General features: G+C 45.2%; 1 protein-coding gene across 5 annotated transcripts in view; it reads left to right on the forward strand.

The window, feature by feature from the left end:
* Positions 1-255: 255 nt before the first annotated feature.
* cep85 (centrosomal protein 85) overlaps positions 256-25,211 on the forward strand; it is a 104,845-nt gene continuing 79,889 nt past the window's right edge. The window contains exons 1-4 of one of the 5 annotated variants that reach the window (XM_072501014.1): positions 259-408; positions 11,977-12,100; positions 13,200-13,283; positions 14,776-14,837. In XM_072501014.1, coding sequence (XP_072357115.1) covers positions 14,783-14,837 — 55 coding nt within the window. In that variant the 5' untranslated portion in view covers positions 259-408; positions 11,977-12,100; positions 13,200-13,283; positions 14,776-14,782. Of the gene's footprint in view, positions 409-11,976; positions 12,101-13,199; positions 13,284-14,775; positions 14,838-25,211 lie in introns of those variants that run through there. The other 4 variants (XM_072501016.1, XM_072501013.1, XM_072501017.1 and 1 more) reach the window with 4 other exon arrangements.

Consider the following 25,211-nt stretch of genomic DNA (forward strand, 5'->3'; position numbering starts at 1 on the left):
TTTGAAGTGAGATTAATTTCGGTTATTATGGTACCGCAGTTGGTGCGCTGCCATTGCGGATATTACGGTTTCCGGCAGTTGGTTTGAATCGAGTTCGTTGCTACAATCAGTGCTTGCGCAGTCAAACCGCTTACGGCTGTGTCAACGCCTCCTCATCATGATTGACAGCAGTGTTGTCCAATAAGGAGTTGCACTCCGCCTGTTGGCTCGGGTTGGGCTGTATGATTAACCAATGGGAACAGGGGGGGCGGGCATTGCGTGGATTGAAGGTCGGTTGCGTGGCAGCATAACGGCTTCACCGCCGCCGCCCCTCGCGGTGGGTTTCGGTACCGAGCTGACTGCTCCCTCAAACGGGCCTTATTGGCGGGTCGTCGGTCGGAAGCGGCCACAGCCCCGGGCAGGCAAGCGGTGGGTGTCGGGCCTGCGCGGGTGGCGGGGGAGTTGAATGTTATGGCCGGTGTCGGGAGAGTTCTTGGCCTAGAGGTTCCCTTGGGTCGGAGTCGCTTTTCTCACAGCTGGGCCCGGCCTCCCCACCCTCGCAACCCTGGCGGACTCCCTCTTCCTCAGCCCGGGCTCAGTATTCGCCATCACCAGGCGACCCCCCTTCCCCTGTATCTCACCCCATCCCCGCACTCTCCTAGTCTGTATGGCTCGGTTACCCTGAGTGAAGCTTCAGCTTTCAAGGGTATTGACTAATCGCCAAATAAGTGCCAAGGTTTTTATTTTCAATGAAGCTCCCAGCATTAAACTAGTCGATTATTTGTGAAACGTTTCCTACTTTTGGACGTCTGTGTAGAGAAATGTGGGACGCTTTTCTGCGCAATATTTTTCCCGGGTCTGAGATTGTGGAAGGACGCAGTTGCTCCCGGCACACGCACTTTGTCTTCCCCTGTTTCAGATTAACCTTTTAGCTGAAGGTTTTCAGTATGCAGTCCCTTTCGGTGTTGTTGACTTATGACATGTTAAAATGCTTAATATTTTCTATATTTTGAGGACAAAATGCAGTTGTTCTTTGGTAATAGCAATCCTGACGGGGAGAAATGGGTTGTCCTAGGATGCAAAGTATTGGTGTGCGTGGATGACAGACGTTGTTGACACTGGCATAATGGAACAAATTTACTTCAATTAGTAGTTTGACATGTAATTGACAGTAGATGGGTGAATTTTTAACTGACTTTACAGGGCCTGTGGGACTGATTTTGGTGCACTGGTACTCTGCCATGAGTAGTGTGCCTGGATCATTTTGTTTTATAATGCCATTTGTCATCACTGATACTATTTCAGTCATTCCATCAACAGTTAAAACAGTGCTTTAAAATTGCTCTAAAGTACTGTGCTAAAGTAAAGTGGTGTGCTTTCATGAGGCTGCTACCCTATAATAATTAAATGATTGATATTTAAGAACTTTTTAGCATGTATTTAAAAAGTCTTGGGCAGGACTTTGACTAAAAATCTGGTAGTTTATTGGATATGTTTCTTTATATTCAATATTAAACTGCTATGAGGTGCTGCCTATTACTTTATTTGAAACATTCACTGCACAAAAGCTATAAGCTAATGTTACTCCTGAATTTGGACGAGCTCAATGTTCAAGTAGCTATTTGGATAATGTGCAGAATTTGGGGCAGATGAGCACTAGTATCTTGGTGAGCTAGGAATGCAGTTAGTTGCATTTTACATCGTTGCAATTATCAGTGATTTGTACTCTGTCTGATGTGGATCCTTTTACCCATTTCACAACTATATCATAAGATATAGGAGCAGCATCAGCCCAACGAGTCTGCTCTGGCATCGGATCATGGCTGAAATGTTCCTCGTCTCCATTCTCCTGCCTTCTCTCCTTAACCCCTGATCCCCATATTAATCAATAAGCCCCATATTAATCAAGAACATCAGATTTGTTCTTGAGGTGCTGTTATCTACAGGGGTGGAATTAGACAGAATAGCTCTTTCTTAGAACGTAGAACAGTACAGGCCCTTCGGCCCACGATGTTGTGCAGACCACTTATCCTAATCTAAGATTGACCTAACCTACACCCCTTCAACTTACTGCTGTCCATGTGCCTGTCCAAAAGTCACTTAAATGTCCCTGATGACACTGACTCCACCACCTCTGCTGCCAGTGCATTCCACGCGCCCACAACATAAGAACGAGGTGCAAGAGTAGGGCAATTTAGCCTCTGAAGCATGATCCACCATTCAGTATGATCATGGCTGATCTCATCATGGTCTCACTCCACCGTTCTGCTCTTCTCCCTAATCCTTCAACCCGTTACAAATTAAAATCTGTCTAACTCCTCAAATTTAATCACTGTTGTTCCAGTATCCACTGCACTGCAGGGTAGCAATTTCCAAAGATTCTCCACCCTTTGGAAAAGTCATTTCTCCTCATCTGTTTTACATTTGCTACCCCTTATCTTGAGACTGTGACCTCTCGTTGTAGAATGCCCCACAAGAGGAAGCACCTGCTCCACGTCTAGTTAATCCATTCTTTTTATCATCATGTATACCTCAATTTGATCTCCCCTCATTCTTCTAAACTCCAGAGAATATCGGCCTAAACGGCTCAAACTCTCTTCATAAGACAAACATCTCGGGCTAGATTCTCTGATTCGGAGATTTTGTCCCCACACCGGCTTGGAAACGGGGAAAACTGGTGCAAAACTGCCACCGATTTCCCCGTTTTGCTGGGGGCTAGCAGGATGGCAGCGTAGAGCACCTGGCTTGAGCTGCTGGAACGCCCCGGAGAATTGCCGGGTACATGGCCGCGCATGTGTACGGTGGGGGCCTGCATCGGCCCACTGTGCTTCATGGCGGATGCCGCTCGCGGACCCGGCCTGCAAAATAGTCCGTCTCCCCCCTCCTCCTCCTCCACCCCCCACTCCCCCGTTCGGCTGGCTTGGGCATCCTGGACCGCCACACCACAGGTGCCCCAGCCCCGGGTAATGTCCCCCCCCAACCTGTGGATCGACCCTCCCCCGACTGGCGGCGCTGGACTGAGTCCGCAGTCGCCACGCTGAGTTCCGACGGGTGAGGCCACCCGAGTCCCACGCCGTCGGGAACTCGGCCGGCCGGGGGTGGAGCATCGGGGGGCGGGCCTCGGGCAATGGCCTGAGGCCGTGGATACGTGGCGCGGCCTACTCTGCAAGTACGCCGGTTTGGAGGGGCAGACAATCGCGATAGCCACCCCTGATTCTCTGGCCCATCGACAAATGCAATTTCGCTATTGCCAACCGGAGAATCTAGCCCCATATCTCTGGAATCTTCAGTGAACCTCCTCTGAACAGCCTCCAATGCCACTACATCCTTCCTCAAATAAGGGGACCAAAACTGTGCACCAGTACTGCAGATGCAGTCTCACCAGTGTCTTGAACAGTTGCAACAACTCTTCCTTACCTTTTATACTCTATTCCTTTAGCTATAAATGTTTTCTGTGACTCCTGCACAAGGACACCAAGATTCCTCTGCACCGAAGCACCCTGGAGTCTCCCCATTTAGATAATAAGTTGCTTTTCCATTTTTCCGACCAAAGTGGATGACCTCGCGGTTATCCATGTTACACTCTCCCTGCCACATTTTGGCCCACATACCTAACCCATCTATATCCACTAATATGGCTCATTATTATTATTTCCTAATTGCCCTCCTATTCCCTGACTGCTGTTGCTTTTCAGATCACGACTGGGAGATGCACAAGAATGGCTCCAGTGACCTTTGCCTGCAGTACCTTGTAAAACACACACAGTTCATCTGATTGCTCTTACTCTTGCACATGTCAGCTCTGCATTACCACCTGTCCAAAATTATCCAGAATATGAGTCTCTTGACTGATAATTTCGGATGTTTAAATGGTTGGCAGTGTACCAGCTCTACTGAGGTTTCTTAAATTCCATACAGGCAATGATTCCTGGTAATTCGTATGTCCAGAAATCATATAAATCAATACACCTCTCATAGTTTATGTCCTAGAAGGGCATTTTAAGTATTCACACAATATAGTGCCGTTTCATGTTGCTGAAACATCGGAACGTTTCACATTTGAAGTGCAGTTACTGATTTTCAAGTGTGGCAATTGTTCTGTTTCTCAAATGTAAATGAAGTGATTGACTAACTAGTTTGCTTATTTTGGTAGTAGTTGGTTTGGGTGGGGGGGGGGGGGGGGGGGTGCATTATCAGAAAATTGGGAGAACTGCTCTTCAACTGGTGCCAGTGGATCTCAAATTGAGCAGGCTGGTTTAATATCTCATCTGCAGGGTGGTGTTTCAACCAAAAATATTATGCAGCAAGTTTTGGTACAGAATTTGATTGGATTGGATTTGTTTATTGTCACGTGTACCGAGTATATTTCTGCGAGCAGCTCAACACATCATTAAGTACATGGGAAGAAAAGGAAATAAAAGAAAATACATAATAGGGCAACACAACATATACAATGTAACTACATAAGCACTGGCATCGGATGAAGCATACAGGGTGTAGTGCTAATGAGGTCAGTCCATAAGAGGGTCATTTAGGAGTCCGGTGACAGTGGGGAAGAAGCTGTTTTGAGTCTGTTTGTGCGTGTTCTCAGACTTCTTTATCTCCTGCCCGATGGAAGAAGTTGGAAGAGTGAGTAAGCCGGGTGGAAGGGATCTTTGATTATGCTGCCTGCTTTCCCCAGGCAGCGGGAGGTGTAGATGGAGTCAATGGATGGGAGGCAGGTTCGTGTGATGGACTGGGAGGTGTTCACGACTCGCTGAAGTTTCTTGCGGTCCTGGGCTGAGCAGTTGCCGCACCAGGCTGTGATACAGCCCGATAGGATGCTTTCTATGGTGCATCTGTAAAAACTGGTAAGGGTTAATGTGGACATGCTGAATTTCCTTAGTTTCCTGAGGAAGTATAGGTGCTGTTGTGCTTTCTTGGTGGTAGCGTCGACGTGAGTAGACCAGGACAGATTTTTGGAGATGTGCACCCCATGGAATTTGAAACTGCTAACCATCTCCACCTCGGCCCCGTTGATGCTGACAGGGGTGTGTACAGTACTTTGCTTCCTGAAGTCAATGACCAGCTCTTTAGTTTTGCTGGCATTGAGGGAGAGATTGTTGTCGCTACACCACTCCACTAGGTTCTCTATCTCCCTCCTGTATTCTGACTTATCGTTATTAGAGATCCGGCCCACTATGGTCGTCAGCAAACTTGTAGATGGATTTGGAACCAAGTTTTGCCACGCAGTCGTGTGTGTACAGGGAGTAGAGTAGGGGGTTAAGTATGCAGCTTTGCGGGGTCCTGGTATTGACAACTATTGTGGAGGAGGTGTTGTTCATTCTTACTGATTGTGGTCTGTTGGTCAGAAAATCGATGATCCAGTTGCAGAGTGGAGAACCAAGTCCTAGGTTTTGGAGCTTTGATATGAGCTTGGCTGGGATTATGGTGTTGAAGGCGGAGCTGTAGTCAATAAATAGGAGTCTAATGTAGGAGTCCTTGTTTTCGAGATGCTCTAGGGATAAATAGGGCCAGGGAAATGGCGTCTGATGTGGACTGGTTACAACGATATGCGAATTGCAGTGGATCAAGGCGTTCTGGGAGTATGGAGGTGATGCGCTTCATGATCAACCTCTCGAAGCACTTCATTACGACTGAAGTCAGGGCCAATTGAGGCATGTTGCCGGATTCTTCTTTGGTACCGACCGGTATGATGGTGGTCTTCTTGAAGCAGGTGGGGACCTGGGAGTGGAGTAGGGACAGGTTAAAGATGTCCGCGAATACCTCTGCCAGCTGGTCCGCGCAAGCTCTGAGTGCACGACCAGGGATCCTGGCTGGGCCCGTCGCCTTCTGAGGGTTCACTTTCAGGAAGGCCGATCTGACTTCGGAAGCTGTGATGGTGGGTATGGGTGAATTATGGGCTGCTGGGGCACTCGCCAGCGGATTGTTGGTTGCCTGCTCGAACCGGCATAGAATGCATTGAGTTCATCGGGGAGGGGTGCGCTGCTGCCAGAGATACTGTTCGGCTTCGCTTTGTAGCCTGTTATGTTGTTTAGTCCTTGCCACAACCGCCGAGTGTCTGTCTGTGACTCTAGCTTGGTTTGATATTCTCTCTTGGCATTCCGGATGGCTTTGCGGAGGTCGTACCTCGATTTCTTGTATAGGTCAGGATCGTCTGCCTTGAACACCTCAGATCTGTCCTTCAGTAGGGAGTCAATCTCTCGATTGAGCCATGGTGGGGAACGCACGTACTGCTTTCTTTGGCACGCAGTCGTCCACACATTTGCTGATATCTGTGACGGTGGTGGCATACTCATTTAAGTTGGTCGCTGAGTTCTTAAATATGGACCAGTCCACTGTCTCTAAGCAGTCACGTAAGAGCTCTTCTGTCTCCTCGGACCAGCACTGCACAACCTTCTTAGCTGGATTCTCCCGCTTGAGTTTCTGCTTGTATGCCGGGAGAAGGAGCACCGTCTTATGGTCTGATTTCCCAAAGTGCGGTCGGGGGCTGGAACGGTAGGCGCCCTTGATTTTTGAGTAGCAGTGGTCAAGGGTGTTGTCGCCCCTGGTGGGACAGGAGATGTGCTGGTGGAATTTTGGCAGTACACTTTTGAGGTTGGCCTTGTTGAAGTCTCCGGCCACGATGAACAAGGCCTCCGGGTGTTCTGTTTCGTAGTTGTCTATTACTGTGTATAGTTCGTCCAGCGCCTTCCTCACTACTGCCTGGGGTGGGATGTAGACCGCTGTGATAATGGCAGAAGTGAACTCACGTGGAAGGTAATATGGGTGGCACTTCACGGTCAGGTATTCCAGGTCTGGAGAGCAGTAGGTCGCCATATCCAAGCACCAGGAGGAGTTGATGAGGAGGCAAACCCCTCCACCCTTCGCTTTGCCTGATGATGCCGTGCGGTCCGCCTGGTGAATTGAGAAGCCTTCAGGTTGTATGGCACAGTCCGGTGAGGCAGGGGTGAGCCATGTCTCTGTGAAACAAAGCACACAGCAGTCTCTTACTTCCCTCTGAGAGGTAAGTCTGGCGTTAATGCAGCTACAATGAGGCTACAGTGGAGCGCTAACTGATTTGTGACAACTTTGTGTTTTTAGTTGGGTGTGGCCTTATGCTGATCTAGGTGCTCATTTCATTTGTAGAAAACCTGGTTTTTCATAACACCCCCTGCCCCAAGCTCAACCTTTGTACCCTCTATCAAGGACTAAAGCCTATTCTCTCCCCCCCCCCCCCCCCCAAATCAACTCTTTCCCCCCACCCAAATCAACTCTTCCCCCCCCCCCCCCCCCCCCAAATCAACTCTTCCCCCCCCCCCCCCCAAATCAACTCTTTCCCCCCCCCCCCCAAATCAACTCTTTTCCCCCCCCCCCAAATCAACTCACTTCCCCCCCCCAAATCAACTCACTCCCAAATCAACTCACTTCCACCCCCCCCCCCCCAACAGCTGAAGTTTCTTCTCTCCCCAATCCCCCAGAAATGCTCGTCCCCTAAAAGTTTCACTCTGGTCAGACGAGGCAATAAAATGGAGTCACGCCGCAGTAGTAGTTTGAGAAGCACTGATGTATGTGTACTGAAAATTAGCTCTGATCGAGAATCTCAATTTTGGCTTGCATCATGGTCCAGAAATACCCAGTCGCTGCTGTGAAGATGGGTACAACACAGATATAAACGTACCGTTGCCATTTGTGCTGTAAACATTCTGGCAGCTAATTAAGCTGACAGTCAACTGGGATATGGATCATAGAGCTTCCACTCTAATTTTAAATATGAGCTACACAGCTTAGCGATTCAAAAATTAAATCTCAGCAGTTTGCTGCAGTACAAAGATGGCTGTCAGGCCTGATGGTTGATTGAATGAACAAAGATTTAGATTATATGGAGTCTTTTGTGTAAAGAGAGATTTAACAAGATGGAAGGGTAGACGTTGCTACTTTCCTTCTTCCACCATCTTCTCACCCCACTCCCCTGCAACCAATGGGGAAATAGGGGCAGGGACCTAAATAGTCTGAGGTGAAGAAGGGGACATATGGGCATGGATGTGGAGTTTCTGATGTAAACAAAATAGAATGACTTGGAGCAATTAGTATTGAGATAACCGTTTTTCCGTAATCAAGAGCAGTTCATTCCGAGCTAGATTTGCCATGCACTGATTGAAGACAAAGTTTCTGTATCTGGTTACCGTATAGATTTCTGAAGAGCACCATGCTGCGGATTAGAATATTTGATATGAACTGCAGTAATGAGTCTATTTGGGTGTATAAGCAATAGGTGATTTGCAGCACTGTTCAAAAGTTTAATTTTATAGTACTATTGTGTCTATTCCAGTAAGCAGGCTAATCCAGTGTTTATGAATAAAACTAGAAATGGCTTTTGTCAGAATTTTGGGAAAGCTATATGTTCAAAAAACCCTTGCTGATTTATTTTTTTCTTTTATCCATTCTTTATTGTTACCCAGTTGTAATCAAACCTGGGATTAGTTCTTGCCAACACCCCTGTTGTAGTAATATTCATTGTTGCTGCGTTACATACTTTGGCAATACAAGGTGACATGCTGAATTTATGTGTCACTAGATCAAGAATGAAAATTATTGCTGAGCCAAATGCACTCTGGTGATTTGTGTGCAATGAATTTTCAAGATTAGGTTTGACTATTTTAAGTTGGCTGCTGCCCGATTTTGAAACATTATATTCAATTAATTGGTACTCAAAGCTTGAAATTGAGATTTTTAGTTATGCACCTGAAGCAGAATATCCTTTCTTTGCTCTTTCATGTGGAAGAATCTACTGTGTGGTATTTTCAACCTTGTTGAGTTGCTGCATATCAGTGTTTGTGTGCTACTGAAAGATTCCAGGTCAAAATGTTTCTTTATTTTTCTTCCTTCCTTTTCCTCTGCTCCTATTGCATTTACAGTCTTGTCAACTCAGTGGTTCGATCTTTTATATTCTGTTTGGTGTTGCATGTGCATGTAAAAAACAATCCCGCTGGAAGAGGAGAGTATCCAGTGAGTTCAAGCAACACCACTCAATCTGCTCCTACAGATTGGAATTCATGACATTGGGTTCCTACATTCCATCCATGGCTGTTTAAAATTACAGCAACCTGTTGCAGTTGTTTTTAAATTTGTTCAGAGGATGATGTGTATTGGTATTGTGTGATGTGCCACAATGTCTTATGACTGACTTTTGGGTAAGGCCGACAAGTGGAGGTTGATATGTGTGTCTGTTTTGAAATCTACTTTGTGAATTCATTGCCTGCTTTGATTCTCTTTACACAGACTGGTGTTGAGCCATTTAATCATGCAGCTCAAGCCACAGGATCCTATTACACAAAGCATTGGACGATATTTGTAATGTAAATAATACCCAAGTTAAAAGTGCCTCCATGTAAACCATTTAAAGGAACAAGTATAACATTTTCTTGCTTTAGTGTATTGCCACATGGCATTTTGCAAATTACTGACACTTTCAATTGAAATAGATTCTGAATAGACTTTCTTTCAGCAGCTACCAATACGATTTAAAAACTGGATGACACCCAAATTGTTATTCATGAATTTTCTTGAAGACTTTATGAAATAAAAACATAAGAGATCAGAGAATTTTAAATAGTATCTTAGTTTGATCTTGTTTGCTGGCTGGCAGCAAATTGCAAAGAGAGTGTATTCTCACATCCTTCTCCTGTCTGATTGAAGTATAACAAGTTTTTCTTTTGTGATATTTTAATTGAGAAACCCAAGTAAAGGGCCGAATGCATGGTACAGAGCAATGCCATTGCTCACCAGATAGTGTAGTTAATTTGGGTGAATGTACTGTTGGTTCATTTAGTGTCCACTTTCAAATTGACAACCATACCAGTGTCCCATCACAGTATGAATTCAGAATGCCGACAGACTTCAACCATCGACTTTGGGCTATTTTTTAATTTTGCTGTCTGAACAATGTGGACAAACATCACTATGGTTTTGAGATTCTTGAGCAATCTGTGAAACCCACACAGTTTCCGCATCCCTGATTGCCGTGCGGACGTCTTGTGCTTCCCCAAGTATGTGTTAAGAGTTATGATTTATTCCCCACCCACCTTTGTCAGCATATGCTGGGGAACTGGTGGAATTTTACCAATTATGACAACACCGGTTAATTAGTAAAATTTTAAATGGGTGCAGGAACTGAGAGATTTGAGGGTGCTTATGCACAAGTCTTTGCAGGTGGCAGGACAGGTCAATAATACAGACTAGCACATCTTGCCTACATGTTGCCCTTAGTGACATCATCAGTAGACTGTGGCAGTGATAAGAGAGAGGTCTCCTTTTCCACCAAGCTGGAACCCATATGCTGTTTTTACTCGTTTCCTGTATAGAGAAGAATGGGGCCTTCATTGTGATTTCAGTATCTGTCTGTTATCAGGTACTTCCTTAGAGCCTTCATTGCATCTTTGGGCAAGCAGTCTGGTCATTCCTGACTGGGATAAACTATGTTTCGACCAGCTGAACACACACAGTCGTCATTTTGGCCCATATTTCAAACTTTTTATGATGCCACTGATTTGTTTTTCCCCAGTTACTGTTTCAGACCAAATCAGACACTTGGCAAATGGAATGCCAAGATTGGCAGCTATTGGCTATAAATATGGCCATTAATAAGGTTGCCCTTTTATATGAATATGATTTGCTCTTGAGTCGCCAGGTATCAAATGATACCGCCACAAGGTTCAACCGGGTATTGATCAAAGAGCCAAACAACCAGTTAGTTCAAGATCAGTGGTACTTTATTTACACACAAGATTAACTTACACATGCAACATAAACACTACTAGTTAAACTACACCTAACAACTATGACAACCTGTACTTAACTTCAGACAACCGGCTTAGGTCAGAGGAACAGTGGCCTTTGTTCGAATCTGGATCTACTGGGTCTGAAGGAGTAACTGCTGCGCAGCTGGGCTCATCCGTCTGGTAGCGAGCGTTGACCTTGAACTTGCTTCTGGTCGTGGTGCTGCAATTGGAGGTGGACGTTGCCGGAGCGCCAGGTCCAAAAGAGATCGAACGCATGGCAGTGTCTCTCTTTATCCTTGGGGAGTTTTGCGCTCTTTTGGGTGGTGCTTAGGTTTGGATCCCATTAATTGGACAGCTCTCGATCACTGTCTTTGATCTGAGCCAATAAAGGGCGGGTGCCTTGATGGCTGGGCGTGTCCTAAGCGGTCATTGACCCTGTTGTTGATGCTTCCTGAGTAAAGGGAGTGGTGCCAAAATGTCTGGGATTGTATTGGTTACTCGAGTATCAGTCCTTTGTCTTACGGAGATGGGCCATTAAAATGCTAATCTGTTGGGGGTTTTGATGCTGTCTGGATTCTTTGCTCACAAGTAAACATTCAGGCTCTGAGCCTGCCTGAATCTTACATTGTCCACACTCTCCTTTCGGCTTTGCGAACGTCCATGTTTCTTGTTGTAAGTGGCCATTCCAGATGGCTACACAACACCTGAGTTTTCAAACCACATCTGCGATCCCAGAACTAATGGAGTGGAAAGGGAATTCGTTGCTGCCGATACATTTTTAGGATAGGAAAAAGTGGTACTGCGTGAGGATAATCCCATTGAGTTATACAAGGAAGCTATTAAGGTGGGAAGTTGGCGAAGGTGACAATACATTGAAAGACTTTGGAGAGGTGAAGGAGGTTGAAGATCATGTGGTGATTTGATGGTGTGCTTTTTCTGAGGATCCCCAGTGACACCATATTTAATATGAAAATCCACAGGGTTTTAAATGCAGACTAAAATCCATTGTATTGTGGTTTATAGAACAATTAATCAGTTAAGAGTCCGTTTAATCTTATATGATTGTAAGAAATCAATTCTTCATCAACTGCAGGGTTTAATGCTCCTTTTTGATAACTTTAAATTACTAGTTGAATTTTGTTTTCTACTTGCAAAATTGAGTGTTGTAATGGCATGTCAGAGTGATTGTGTATTCTCACTCTAGTAGAAAGCTAATTTATGTATGTTTGCTGAACAGTTTGAACATAAAAAACAGGTTTCTGATTGAGCGCATCAATTGCCCATGTGCAGCATTGACTATTTGATGAACATCCTCTGATTGGCCATCTGAAGATTTATTATGATTGAAGAGAGATAGTTAGGTATGTCTTGTTGATAATATTTGCTTTTTCTAAGCAGAGAATGACTGCGCCTCCTAGTATTGAACAGCTGTTTACTTACTATGTTGTGCTGTTTCTTGTGCTCCTTTTCCCTGCCCCACCCTCCATGCATGTTTCTGCACGTACTGTCTGTTTTCATATGTCCAGGAATGTCTTTTAGCTGGGATGAGAAATTAACACAACACAAAAGTAGAATTTTAAAAAAGGTGTTTAAGGCATCCGTTCATCATGAACTTGTCGTCGTCGTTTCACATGTCACAAAAACATTTTTACTTTGTCAAAACAGGTCTGTATTCTTTAAAAAGGAGCTTTTAAAAATACTGTGTTCTGATTAAAATAGAACTATAACTGCACATCATGTCAATGCCACAATGCAGTTGGGATGTGGGGCTGTTGATTGTAAGCCCCAATGGACTAAAGTAATTTATTTTGAGCAATATATTACTATTTATGCTGTGGTAGACTTTCTTTGACAGCATTGTGGTCCAGAGGGATAAGGTTTGTCATTTCAGAAAACATCTCTTATTTCTTCAGTGTGACTGGGATAGATGGTGAAATATGCTTTTTATCATTTATCCGCCCTTCCTTTCTCTTGGGGTGGAAAGGTATTTAAGGGGAGACCAACCAGCCCACTCTCCTAAGTTCCAGCTTCCAAATGATCAGTTTACACCAGCATTGACATTGCAGGATACTGGTCAGTCCTTTTGATTTGTGTGTTGTGTAAAAGCGGGGCAATGAAAAATAAATTGTTTGCTGTTTTCTTAAGAAAAAAACGTATCCAAGGAACTATGGTGCATTTTATTGTCTACTTTTGTGCAAATAAATAAAGTTTATTTAAAAAAAAAAAACTGGTAGAATAAGTGGCTCTTCTGTTGGAAACAGATCTATCAATCCAAGCTTGTGCTTAAAGCAATGTTAAGTACAAATTGTACTTGCGTACTTAGCCGGATTAAATATAACTTGTGGTAAAGTGCTTTTAAATCAGCCATGTGTTTCCTGGACTGATTACAAATTGTGGTATGCTGTGCCTTCGGCCTGAATCTCTATCGAATGTGATAAACTGATCTGTATTATATTTCAGATTTGGCAGCAATGTTATTAAAACCTTGGTTGAAAATGCATACAAGCAGTGTCTACTAAAGCTGTAATTAAAGAGTCGTAAAAGGTGAGGTAATCATTCATTCCAACCACTTGTTACAGATAAAGGACTAATGGAACATTATTTACATTTTGGATGGTTCCCTGGAGTGTAGATAATTTGAGGGACTGTATTTAGTCCTAGCTAAGTAGGTCATGGAACTTAGCTGGATACAGATGATGTAATTAATGGAAGCAACCGGGTCTGTCTGTAGTTCTGCAGTCTGTTATAAATTTGTTGAACAGCAGTTTACCATAGGACTTGAGACTGACGAGACGGAAGTGTATTGGATCTACTCTAGAACAGATCTCTCCAAAAGTCTCTGCACAGCTGAGCAAGTAACCTGTTTTGGTAACTTTATTTACAAGCGGCATTTGAACTGTATTGAGTTGATTCATTGGTATTAGTAGCAGGTATCGATAATTTCAAGTTTTCCCTTTTAGTTAAGAACTGTTTAACATTATGATTGTAAAGCTATTTCTTTGTTAATGTGGTTAATTCTGTGTTTAAATTAAAGTTTATTTTAGCATAAAAGATACCTGTTGGTCAGTGTCATTACTCCTGGGGTGGAATATCCTTTCCTTAACAGTTTTACAAATTAAAAAGAATTGTTTGGAGTTCTTATCCGGTATCCTAACAAACGTTTGGGTCTGATGTGATATCCTAACACTATGCAGAGCTTGCACATGGATATAAATAACGCGTTGATACTGAAACATCTTTGGTTATATTTTCAGAACAAAGTTATTAGCAACTTGATGCCATAACTTCCCAGTTAAAGCAGGATTGAAATCAGGCTTTGAGTCCTTGACCCCATTTTTCAAAGTGCAGTTTTCATAAGTTTGTTTAATGGTGCGACCACCATTTGGTTACTCTCGATCACAGTATCTGGGTGGCACGGTAGCACAGTGGTTATCACTGTTGCTTCACAGCACCAGGGACCTGGGTTCGATCCTCGGCTTGGGTGTTTGCCTGTGCGGAGTCATGTTCTCCCCATGTCTGCGCAGGTTTCCTCCGGGTGCTCCGCTTTCCTCCCACAGTCCAAAGATGTGCAGGTTAGGTGAATTGACCGTACTAAATTGCCCTTAGTCCAAAAAGGTTAGGTGGGGTTACTGGGTTACGGAGATAGGGTAAGGTGTGTGGGCTTAAATAGGGTGCTCTTTCCAAGGGCTGATGCAGACTCGATGGGCCGAATGGCCTAAATTCTATTCTAAATTATATCGTTCTATCTCTTGTGAAAACCATGTAAAATTGTGGACAAAATGGAAAAGTCAAAAGACGTATTCAAAAACTGAGCAAACAAAGACATGCTAGTGGGAGACTGAGTTTATTTCTTGATCAGTTTGCACTTCACACCAGTTTCAGTATAGCACTGATCAGTCATCAAGATTTGTCACGTATGTTGCGCAGAAAAGTTAAATATATAATCTATTGGAATCACTTTTTTAAGCCATAATTTCTATTCTATTAATGCCATGTGACTGGTTTTAATTATTATGTCCTTTTGATTTGTGAACAGGTTTCATATGGCTACCTCCAGGAAGCATAGAGACTCTATTCAACAGCAGAGCAACACAATAGGTAGAGCACTAAACCTCTATTTGAACAACAAACATTCTTTTTCTGTCTCCTTTCTTAAAACTTCTTTGCCAGCCAGTGCTGTAAAATGTTAATGTTGTGTCCATTTGAAATGTATTTGCAATTCAAACTAATTTCTCCATACAATTTTATAGTGCCCTCCCCTCCCCCAAACATCTGAGAAAAGTGTTCAGTATGCGCTTTGGGCCCTCCGGCAACTCCACGATTCTGATGTTCCGTCCCCTCAACCTATTCTCCAAGCCAAGTCACCCACCTTTGCCCTCTGAGTCTTGTTCCTCTCCTCCATTAGCAACATCTCAGCTTCCAACGAGGTGATTCGATCGCAATTCCGTGACAAGGCTGCCTCCACACCTTTCAGCACCTCTCCATGCTCTGTCACAGTCTCCGAGATCTTTTCTAGCTTCTCCCGAATCGGCCCAAGTGCCGCCTTAATTGACCGCTTAAGAGTTTCCATCACCCTGCCCTGCACCTGAAAATGCTTCGCAAATTGTTTTCCAAGCTCCTTTGCAATCACCTCAGTCAGCATTTCCACAGTGATCTAAGCAACCACACCCAAGACCAGGTCCGTCGTCTTCCCTCCTGCTGAGCTTCATGGGGTTTCCGGCTTCGTCAAAGCATTATCACCTGCGATTTATTGGTGACTGTCTTTGTTTCTGACTCTTGATTTCCACAAGTGGAAATTTATCTAGCCTGGGTCAATCTACCCGATTGAATACCTTCCTAACTGATCATCCTTCGGTCTTCTATTTTCTGGAGAAAAGAAACCAGTCTTTTCTGATTGTTGTACAAATTACTTTCCGTAGTTTGTAAAGCATTTTGCATATCAATGCAGCTAGGATTTACAAAAATGATTTGTAGCAGCCCTAGAATTTGTATTGGGTAAATTCTGGCAGTCAGCACGCACGGGAAATAACGTCATGTGAACTGTCAGTTCAGCAGAGTACCATTCTGAAATTGTATATGATGGGACTGCTCATTTGTGAAACTCAAATATGTACAAGGATTTAAAAATGTTAACAAGTAGAATGCCAGAGTGCTGATGCTCTATTGAGTGAAATAAATGTTGCACAAGATGATAGATAGTATGTTGCTCCAAGTGTATGACCATGCAGAAAACCACACTTTTATAACGTACTTTCCCATTGAATCTTGTCATACTTCGTTTTTCAAAAAGTCCAGCTTCATAATTTGTGCAGTCAAATGCCATTTACATGGGCTTGCGATTGTTCGAAAACTTTTGCACTCCCAGCTTTATAAATAGTGTAATCCTGAAATTATTTTTAAAGTTTTGAAGATATTCAGATGCCTAAACAGTGTTAGAAATAATCACAATGGGGTTGGTGCAGTGGTTATCACTGCTGCCTTGGCCCCGGGTCACAGTCCGTGTGGAGTTTGCTCCATCTACCTTAATTGGGGTGGGGCGGTGAAATGGAAACTATCATATTCTTTCTATTAAGTTGGCGAGCTTCATCCACAGTCTGGAGAGATGGCTGACCTTTTGTGACTATATTTACAATGTAAATGGGACAGTTTAATTAGTCATGTGCAGAGGTTGAGGTTGCTTGGCTTGAATTGAAATAATGCATTTGTTATGGTGTGACAGTAATATAATGTGACAGAAGTAAGGTCTTCAGTGGAACAAAAAGTAAATTATGAAACACTCCCTAGCAGCATGGGGTTTGTAAAATAAAGAAAAAAATGTAATGTTTCGGGCTCGAAAGGAACAGAGTGAAGGAAAAACTGGCCAGCCCCAGGGGTGCAGGCCACCTTGCCATGATCCATCATTTGGACCACATACCATGCACCAGCTTGCTCCTGGCACCTTGCCACATAAGCACAGTAGAAACAACTGTTTGTTAACTTTCTGCAACACTGTCCAAGTCCTCAAATATCTATACATGACAGTACCTCCTCCAACCCACTGTGCTGTTTGATCCTTATGGTGGGTTCCCCATTACGTTGGATTAGGTGACCACATTTTTGAACATCTCTCCACAAGTACGACCTCTGAACTCCGCTTGCCATTGTAATTTTTCTGTCTCGTGCTCACTTTAATCTCTGTCTGTGACTTTCTGCACGGTCCAGTGAAACTCAATGTAAGCTCAAGCAACAGCTTCTCATCTTTCTACTGATACTTTTCAGCCATTTGATCTTCGAGTTGACTTTGACTTCAAACCTAAACCCCTGTTGTCTTTTCTTGATGAGGGGTGCTGTTGCTAGTTGTGTCTTTACTTAATTTGCTCTGTTTCTATAACCATTGCTCTAGTGTTGCCAGGTATCTTTATGATACCACCACGAGGTTCAAGTTCAAGTACTGATCAATAACTTAATACACCAGTCAGTAAGTTTCAAATCAAAACACATTTATTATACACAGTCAATCGCTACTCGTGTATAAAACTCTACTTACTAGACTATCTCTAACACTAAGATGCCTATACTTAGCTTTGGAACTGGCCCACCAGGTCAGGGGAACAAATGGCCTTTCGTTCGATTCTGAGTCTGCAGGATTCAAAGCTGGTATAGACTGGTAGCTAGGAGCGCCTATCTCGTAGCGTGTGTTGACTGTAGACTTAACTGGTTGGTGCAGCTGCTAGGCAGGTCACGGTCAAGGGTTGTTTCGAGCTGCTGAGAGGCCCTGCCAAGAAGGACAAATTGAACTTGGGGACTCTATTTTATAGTCCCCAGGAGCTTCCTGCCCTTCGGGGCGGACCCCGTTCCTGGTTCCAAGTGATTGGACTAAGTTCTGATCACTTGGATCGATTTCTCCAATACTGGAGCTGTTCCCTGATCGCTGGGTGGTTCCTAAGTGTCCTTTGGCTTTCCTTTGTCTTGGGTCCTGCTGGCGCCGAGGAGTCTGGCTTGGCCTTGTTCATCTTAACTGTTTCCAATTGTTCCCGGGGATCGCTCATCAATATGTAGATGATTGTTAGTTTCAGTGCTGTCTGGGTTCCTGCAAGTTCTGATATACAGGAAACTTTGCACCTGCTTGTTTTTCCTGCGTTTGACTGAATTTCCCTGCATTCTTAGCGGATCTCCATTTTTAAAGTCGGGAAGTGGCCAACCCAGGTGGCTACAGTGCTGAGAATGAAGACTCAATCTACATCTTCCAGTTCTGATGAAGAGATATGTTTGAAGTGCCAGTTTAAATTTTTTTTTGATGTGGCTTGACCTGCAAAATCTTTCCAGCAATTTGACTCTGTTTCAGATTTACAGTATTTGCAGCTCTTTATTTTAAAGTCTCTGTCATGGGCAAATTGAGTTGGTTTTAACTGCGCGCTTTGCTTTGGGAGCAGTGTTATTCCCATTGTCCTGCTGAGCAGATGAAATCATTTCAAGCACAAGAAGCACTTTCCCCTTGATTTTTGTATCAGTTCTCTCCCATCTCTTAAAGATTCTAAGTTGGTGAGATGAATATTCGTGTGTGACAGCTAGCCTTGAGAACTGTTTCCAAATTTCTCATTTTGGATCGCGCTATTTGACAGTAAAAGAGCATTGCAGCTGAGCCCAATCCAGTCCTAGATCATATAATAGAATACCTACAGTGCAGAAGGAGGCCACTTGGTCCGTTGAGTCTACACCGGCCCTCTGAAAGAGCACCCTACCTAGGCCCACGGCCCCACCCTTCCCTAGTCACCCCACCTAACCTTTTGGACCCGAAGGGACAATTTTAGTATGGCCAATCCACCTAACCTACACATCTTTGGGCTGTAGGAGGAAACTCACGCAGACACGGGGAGAAAGTGTAAACTCCCCACGGACAGACATCCGAGGTCGGAATTGAGCCCGTGTCCCTGGTGCTGTGAGGCAGCAGTGCTAACCACTGTGCCATCGTGCCACTCCTAATTTGGAGCAAGGACCCAGGTGTACTTGTGGGGAGATGCACAACAACTTGCAAGTAGCCGGCACAATACCTTCCGAGTTAATCTGTTTAAGATAATGTACAGTGGTGCAGAAAAGTACAATGCATTGAAATGATCAGGTCTTGCACAAATTGACAGACAGGGTGTCCCTGGCAGGCTTCCTGCATTAGTGCTTCAAAAGGAATTGAAAGGAATTTCCTGGCAGTGGAAGTTTTGAGTCCAATTCCCCTTTGCTGTTTTCTTGACATTGCTCACATCTGATGATCATTTGCCACTGTTAACAAATGATCACAAGCAAATCTGCTTGGACAATAGAAATATTTAGTTTGTTATAGTTTATTGTCCTTCTTGACTACTTGCTATTGTAATATTGTGTTTGAAATAGTGTAAATTGATAATGGTGTGAGATTTGCCTTGTCCTTTTGAAAATCTCTGCTAACACGAGCACTAACTGTTGACATAAGCATTAACAAACCTGTTGAGTGGGTTTAAGGTCAGGCTCAGACAGACATAATGGCATTCCATGAGAAAATGCCATCCCTCCCAACAATTGCAGATTGCTCAAAATTAATTCTGGGAAGCATGTATTGAATTTTTGGTTTGAGTATGTGCTGATTTGTTTGTTGAATATAATTAATCTAGATGTAGAATTTCATTTTTCTTTCGAGTCAATGTATCTGAAATATTTTTGAACTGATAATTTGCATGTTTCCTTTGCCTAGCAATCTTTGTAAATCTCAACTACAGGGGGTGTCCAAAACTAAAGATCATAAATATGTCGCAACTAAATCCAAAGAGAGACTTGCATTTATTTGTAGTGCCTTTTGTGACAACTGGATGCTCTAAAATACTTTACAGCTAATTAAGCACTCTTTGATGTCACTGTTATATTATAATAATCTTTATTCGTGTCACAAGTAGGCTTACATTAACCCTGCAATGAAGTTACTGTGAAAAGCCCCTCGTCGCCACATTCCGGCGCCTGTTCGGGTACATAGAGGGAGAATTCTGAATGTCCAATTCACCTAACAGCATGTCTTTCAGGAAACCAGGCAGGCAGTTTGCACACAGCTGAGTTCCCGCAAACAGCGGTATGATATATGTTTTATGTGAGGGATGAATATTGGCTAGGGTGCTGGAAAGAACTCCTCTGCTCTTTGAAATATCACCATCAGTTCTTCTCCATCCATTATCGATATAAAATCTTACCTGAATGAAGGCACCTCCGACAATGCAGCATTTCCTCAGTACTGTATGGAGTACTGAGCCTTGCGTTTTGTGCTCCGGTTCTGGAGTGGAACTTTAACCCACCACCTCTATCTCAAGAGAAGTCTGTGCTGCCAGTTGAGCTGCAGCTGACACGCACACACACCTGCAATCCAAAAGGGAATTCCTTTATTTAGAAAGTGGATAGAATGTGGAACTCTCTACAATGAGTAGTTGGGATGAATAGCATTGGTGCATTTAACAGGAGCCTAGATAAATGCACAATACAAAATAAAATAGATTTTACGTCGGTGAGATGAATTAAGGTAAAGAAGGTTAATGTGCAATAACACCAGCACAAAGAGCACCACAGTGTTTTATACTATAAATTCTATGCAAATGACATTGTGGCAAAGAATGAAGGATGGACTTCCGGTGGTGCCCATGGTGATGAAATTAGTTCTTTCTGTCCAGTCTGGTCTCAATCAAAAGGCTGAGTTCGGATTTAGAAATTCCTTTAGTTTATTTTAAATAGCTTACACTCCCTCTGATCAAGGCAGCAGACCCATGTCTCTTGAAACTCCCAGAGCGAGTGAGACAAAGGGAGGCAACGCATGTGGTCTTTAGTTTACATTCATGCAGTATCAAGTTCCACATACACTAATACAAGATTCCGATAGGCTCTTTCCTTGACCTGGTCATATAATCTAACTGCCACTGATTCTGATAGGCTCATTACACATTCCTTTCGTTCCTCTGGGCCTCTGCCTCCCAGCATCCTTTGTGCAAGGAACCAGTCCCTATAGTCACCCCTCCCCCTCTCGCCAAGCTTTGCCCATCTCTTTGTTCACTCTCTGCAACCCGAATTAATGTCCATAATGCACTATTCTAACTGGTCATCCCAATCTAATGCTCTTTTCTTTAGTTCAATTCCTCAATGGTGTGAGTGGTCGCACACTGGGCAGCTCCTGCTCAAAGGCATAGGAAAGAACTCTTTTACCCGATATTGCATGTAATTTCGACGGAAAGGTGTATTTGAAGGTCGGATAGTTGAATGTCGGAGGAGTAGTTCCCCCCCCCCCCTGGGAGTGGTATTACCAAACCCGGCAGAAGACGGTGAGAGACATGGCCAAGCAGTTGGAGGAATCCTGTGACGCAACAGCCAGTGGAAGGATGGCGGACAGGGAAGGGCTGGTGCAAGTCAGAGCCCCAGATGGAGCAGTTGATGGCTTTTATTAAGGATGAGTTACGCCAGCAAAGGAGATGTGGAAGGACCGCTCGAAGGCCATCGAAGGAGCTGTGGCACTGCTGAAGAACTTTATGGCGCAGGTGGAAAAGCGTCTGGAGGTGCAGGGGTCGCAGATCCAAGAGATTGAAGGGGTGATTTTGGATCAAAGCAATCGAGTGGTGGCACTGGAGGCGGAAGTGGGGCTCTTCGGAGCCCGTTGAGGGCAAACGTGGAGAGCAGGAGAATACCTCGAGAAGGCAGAACCTACGGATCGTGGGCCTGCCAGAAGGAGTGGAAGGTGTGAGTGCCACAAGGTACGTCTCATAGATTCCGACGGGGCTGGTGGAGCGGGTGCTAGATAATGCCCCTGAAGTGGACAGAGCGCGCACGTCTGAGGCAGAAGGCTGGAGCTGGGGAGCCGCCGCAAGCGGTGATTGTGAGACTCTCAAATTTGTGGGGCAAGAGAAGATCTTGCGTTGAGCCAGGGAGAAGCTGCGAATGGGAGGGGAACCAGGTTCCAATATATCAGGGTTTTGGAGCCCCTGCCATCCCTTACCAACCCAACAGTAAATAACCAACATGAGTTGGTGAAACAGCAGGGAGGGTTCAACAAGGCCAAGGTGCTGCACCGGTGGCGGGTCAGGTTTGTGGAACTCTACCTGGCGAAGTTATGTTTTAGGCTCGGAATATTGCTTCGAGACCCCAGAAGGGGGGGGGATGGGTGGTTTGACGCAACGTGGCAGGGGGTGAGAGATGACATGGTTAGGGGCGGAGAAGGGGGCCATCTGGGACGGGCTAGGTACAGGATGGAATTAACGGGGCTGGAGTTAAGTGGGGAGGATGACGGACAGTAGAACGTAAGCCTCTGGTAAGGCTGGTGACGTGAAACGTCCGTGGGCTTAATGGACCGGTTATGTGATTGGAGATGTTTGCCCACCTCGGGGGCTTGAAAGTGGAGGTGGTCTTTCTGCAGGAGACACAACTCCGCATGATGGACCAGATAAGGTTAAGGAAGGGGTGAGTCGGGCAGGTTTTCCACTCTGGATTCAATTCAAAATCACGGGGAGTGGCAATTTTAATGAGCAGGTAAATTCCTTTTTTTCCACATATTTACAGATTTTGGCCGGGTGGAGGGGGCAGAGTACGTGGGGATACTTATTTCAACCGCTGGCTGGAGATTTGCCTTAGACCGTGACAAGAGCAGAGGCCAGGGTGGAGGTTTGATTCTGGGTTGCTGGTGGATGGAGGCTTTTGTGACTAGGTGTGGGCGGCGATTAAGGATTATTTGCAGTTGAACCAGCATGGGGAGATGTCGGTGGCCATTTTTTGGGAAGCACGAGAAGAAGTGGTCCGAGGGGAGATTATCTCATTCAAGGCTCATGTGGATAGGGAAAGGAGGGAGGAATATGACCATTTAGTGAGCGAGATAGTGGAGGCCGATAGGGAATACTCGAGGGTGCCCACCACAGGGATTGGCGAGGAGGAAAAGTTACAGGGGCAATTTGATCGGCTGACAATGGAGAGGGTGGTAAGATAGCTACATAGGGCAAGAAGGGTGCAGTACGACTATGGGGAGATGGAGAGTTGCATGTTAGCGCACCAGCTGCGGAGGCAGGCCGCGTCCAGTGAAATATTGAGGATAAGGGCTGGGGGTGTGGTGTCTGAGCTGGGGAAGATAAATGACACGTTTAGGACTTTATACGTTCTCCCTGTGTCTGTGTGGGTTTCCTTTGGCTGCTCTGGTTTCCTCCCACAAGTCCTGAAAGACTTGCTGTTGGGTGAGGAGGACATTCTGAATTCTCCCTCAGTGTACCTGAACAGGTGCCGGAATGTGGCGACTAGGGGCTTTTCACAGTAACGTCATTGCAGTGTTAATGTAAGCCTACTTGTGACAATAAAGATTATTATTGTTACCAGGGATTGTACATGGTGGACCCGTGGGGAGAAGAGGGGGTCATGGGACTGTTTTTGAATGAGCTGGAGCTTATCCAGCTGGAGGAGGAGGTTGAGGAGGTGCTGGATAGTATCAAGGGTATGAAGTTGAGGAAGACGGCAGGGTCGGATGGATATCCGATGCAATTTTAACAGGAGTTCACGACGGACCTGGCACCGCATCTTTTGGGGGCGTTGGAAAAGGGGGAACTGCCGGAAACGATGACACAGGCAGTGGTTATGTTATACCCGAAAAAGGCGAAGGACCCGGTGGAATGTGGGTCGTATTGGCCCATATTACTTTTGAATACAGTTGTTGGCGGGAAGGATGGGTGATTGTGTCCCGGGGTGGTTGCGGAGGACCAAACTGACTTTGTGAAGGGCAGGCAGCGTCTAGCAATTTAAGAAGGTTGTTAAATGTAGTCATGAATCTGTCCTGAGTTAGTGGTGTCCTTGGTATGTGGAGAAGGCATTCTACCGAGTGGAGTGGCGGTACTTGTCTGAGGTTCTGGGAAGGTTTGGGTTTATGCCGAGGTTTGTGGAATGGGTGCATTTGCTAAATGTGGCACCAAGGATGAGTGTGCGGACGAATGATATGAGCTCACGGATTATACGGGGGAACAAGGCAGGGGTGCCTGTTGTCGCCGCTATTGTTTGTGCTGGCTATCGAGCCTTTGTTAAAGGCTCTTGGGGGAGTTGGCAGGGGACCGAGGGAGCATCGGGTGTCGCTTTCTGCTGTCGACCTATTGTATGTTTCGGACCCTGCTGGGGAGGTTTGGGGAGTTTTTGGGTTATAAGTTGAATGTAGGGAAAAGCAAAGTGTTTCAGGTGAATGACTTGGTTAGGGGAGATGCTGTTTAAGGTGGCTAGGGATAGGTTCAGGTATTTGGGGATTCAGGCAGCGAGGGAATGGACGGGACGATGCTGCACGAGTGGAACTTAACCAAGCTGGTGGAGGAGGCCAGGGAGATCTTAGGAGGTAGGAGACACTGAAGTTGACTGGCGGGGAGTGTCCAAGTGGTGAAGATGAATATTCTCCCTCGGTTTCTGTTTATTTTTCAGACACTCCCAATCTTTCTCAAACGCCTTTTTTTGGAAGCTGGACACGATTATTTGGGATTTTGTATGGGCAGGAAGGTACCAAGCGTTAGGAGGACCCTGTTACAGAGGCGAATCTGCTTCATTGTTATTGGGCGGCGAATGTGGGAAGAAGAGTGGATAAAATGGGTTAGGATGGAGGAGGCATCTTGTATGGAGTCCAGCTTAAGTGCTATTGTGACGGCAGTGTTACCAATGGCGCCGAATAAGTATTCAGGGACACCAGTGGTACAGTCCATGGTGAAGACTTGGAACCAGTTGACGAGGCATTTTAGGATGGAGGGGAGAAGTGGGTTTGAGCCGGGGGGGGGGGATGGATAGCATGTATAGGAGTTGGGGGGAAGTTGGGCTGGTCAAAGTGAGGGATTTGTATCTGGAGGAAGGGTTTGCCAGTCTGGAGGAGCTGAGGGAGAGGGTATAACTCCCGAGGGGGAGAGTGTTCAGATACCTTCAGGTAAGGGACCTTGTAGGAAAGGTCTGGAAGGGTTCCGTAGGTTGCCGAGATACACCCTGCTGGAATGACTGCTGTTTCTGGATGTTGAAGGGGAGGGTAGAATTGGATTTAGATATTCAGGTGGCTGGGAGAGCAGGGAGACGAGCGCATGGTGAAGATCAAGGGGAAATGGGAAGGGGAGATCAATTGGGGAGTATGGAGTGAGGCACTGTGTAGGGTAAACGGGACCTTCTCGTGCGCAAGGATGAGCCTGATGCAGTTTAAGGTTGTACACTGGGCATATATGACTTTGGCAAGAATGAGTGGGTTCTTCCAGAGTGTGGCAGATGAGTGTGAGCGGGGGCCAGCGAATCATGTGCATATGTTCTGGAGTTGTGAAAAGTTGGAGAGATTCTGGGCGAGAGTGTTCGCAGTCCTAGCAAGGATAGTGGGGAAAGAGGTAGACCCGGGCCCTTTGATAGTGATATTTGTGGTCTTGGAGAAGCTGGAACTCGTGGAGAGGAGAAAGGCCAATATCGTGGCCTTCGCCTCTCTGATTTCCCGGAGACAAATCTTACTGGAGTGGCGGTCGGCAT

This window comes from Scyliorhinus torazame, chromosome 1 (assembly GCF_047496885.1).
Source record: "Scyliorhinus torazame isolate Kashiwa2021f chromosome 1, sScyTor2.1, whole genome shotgun sequence".
Lineage (NCBI taxonomy): Eukaryota > Metazoa > Chordata > Chondrichthyes > Carcharhiniformes > Scyliorhinidae > Scyliorhinus > Scyliorhinus torazame.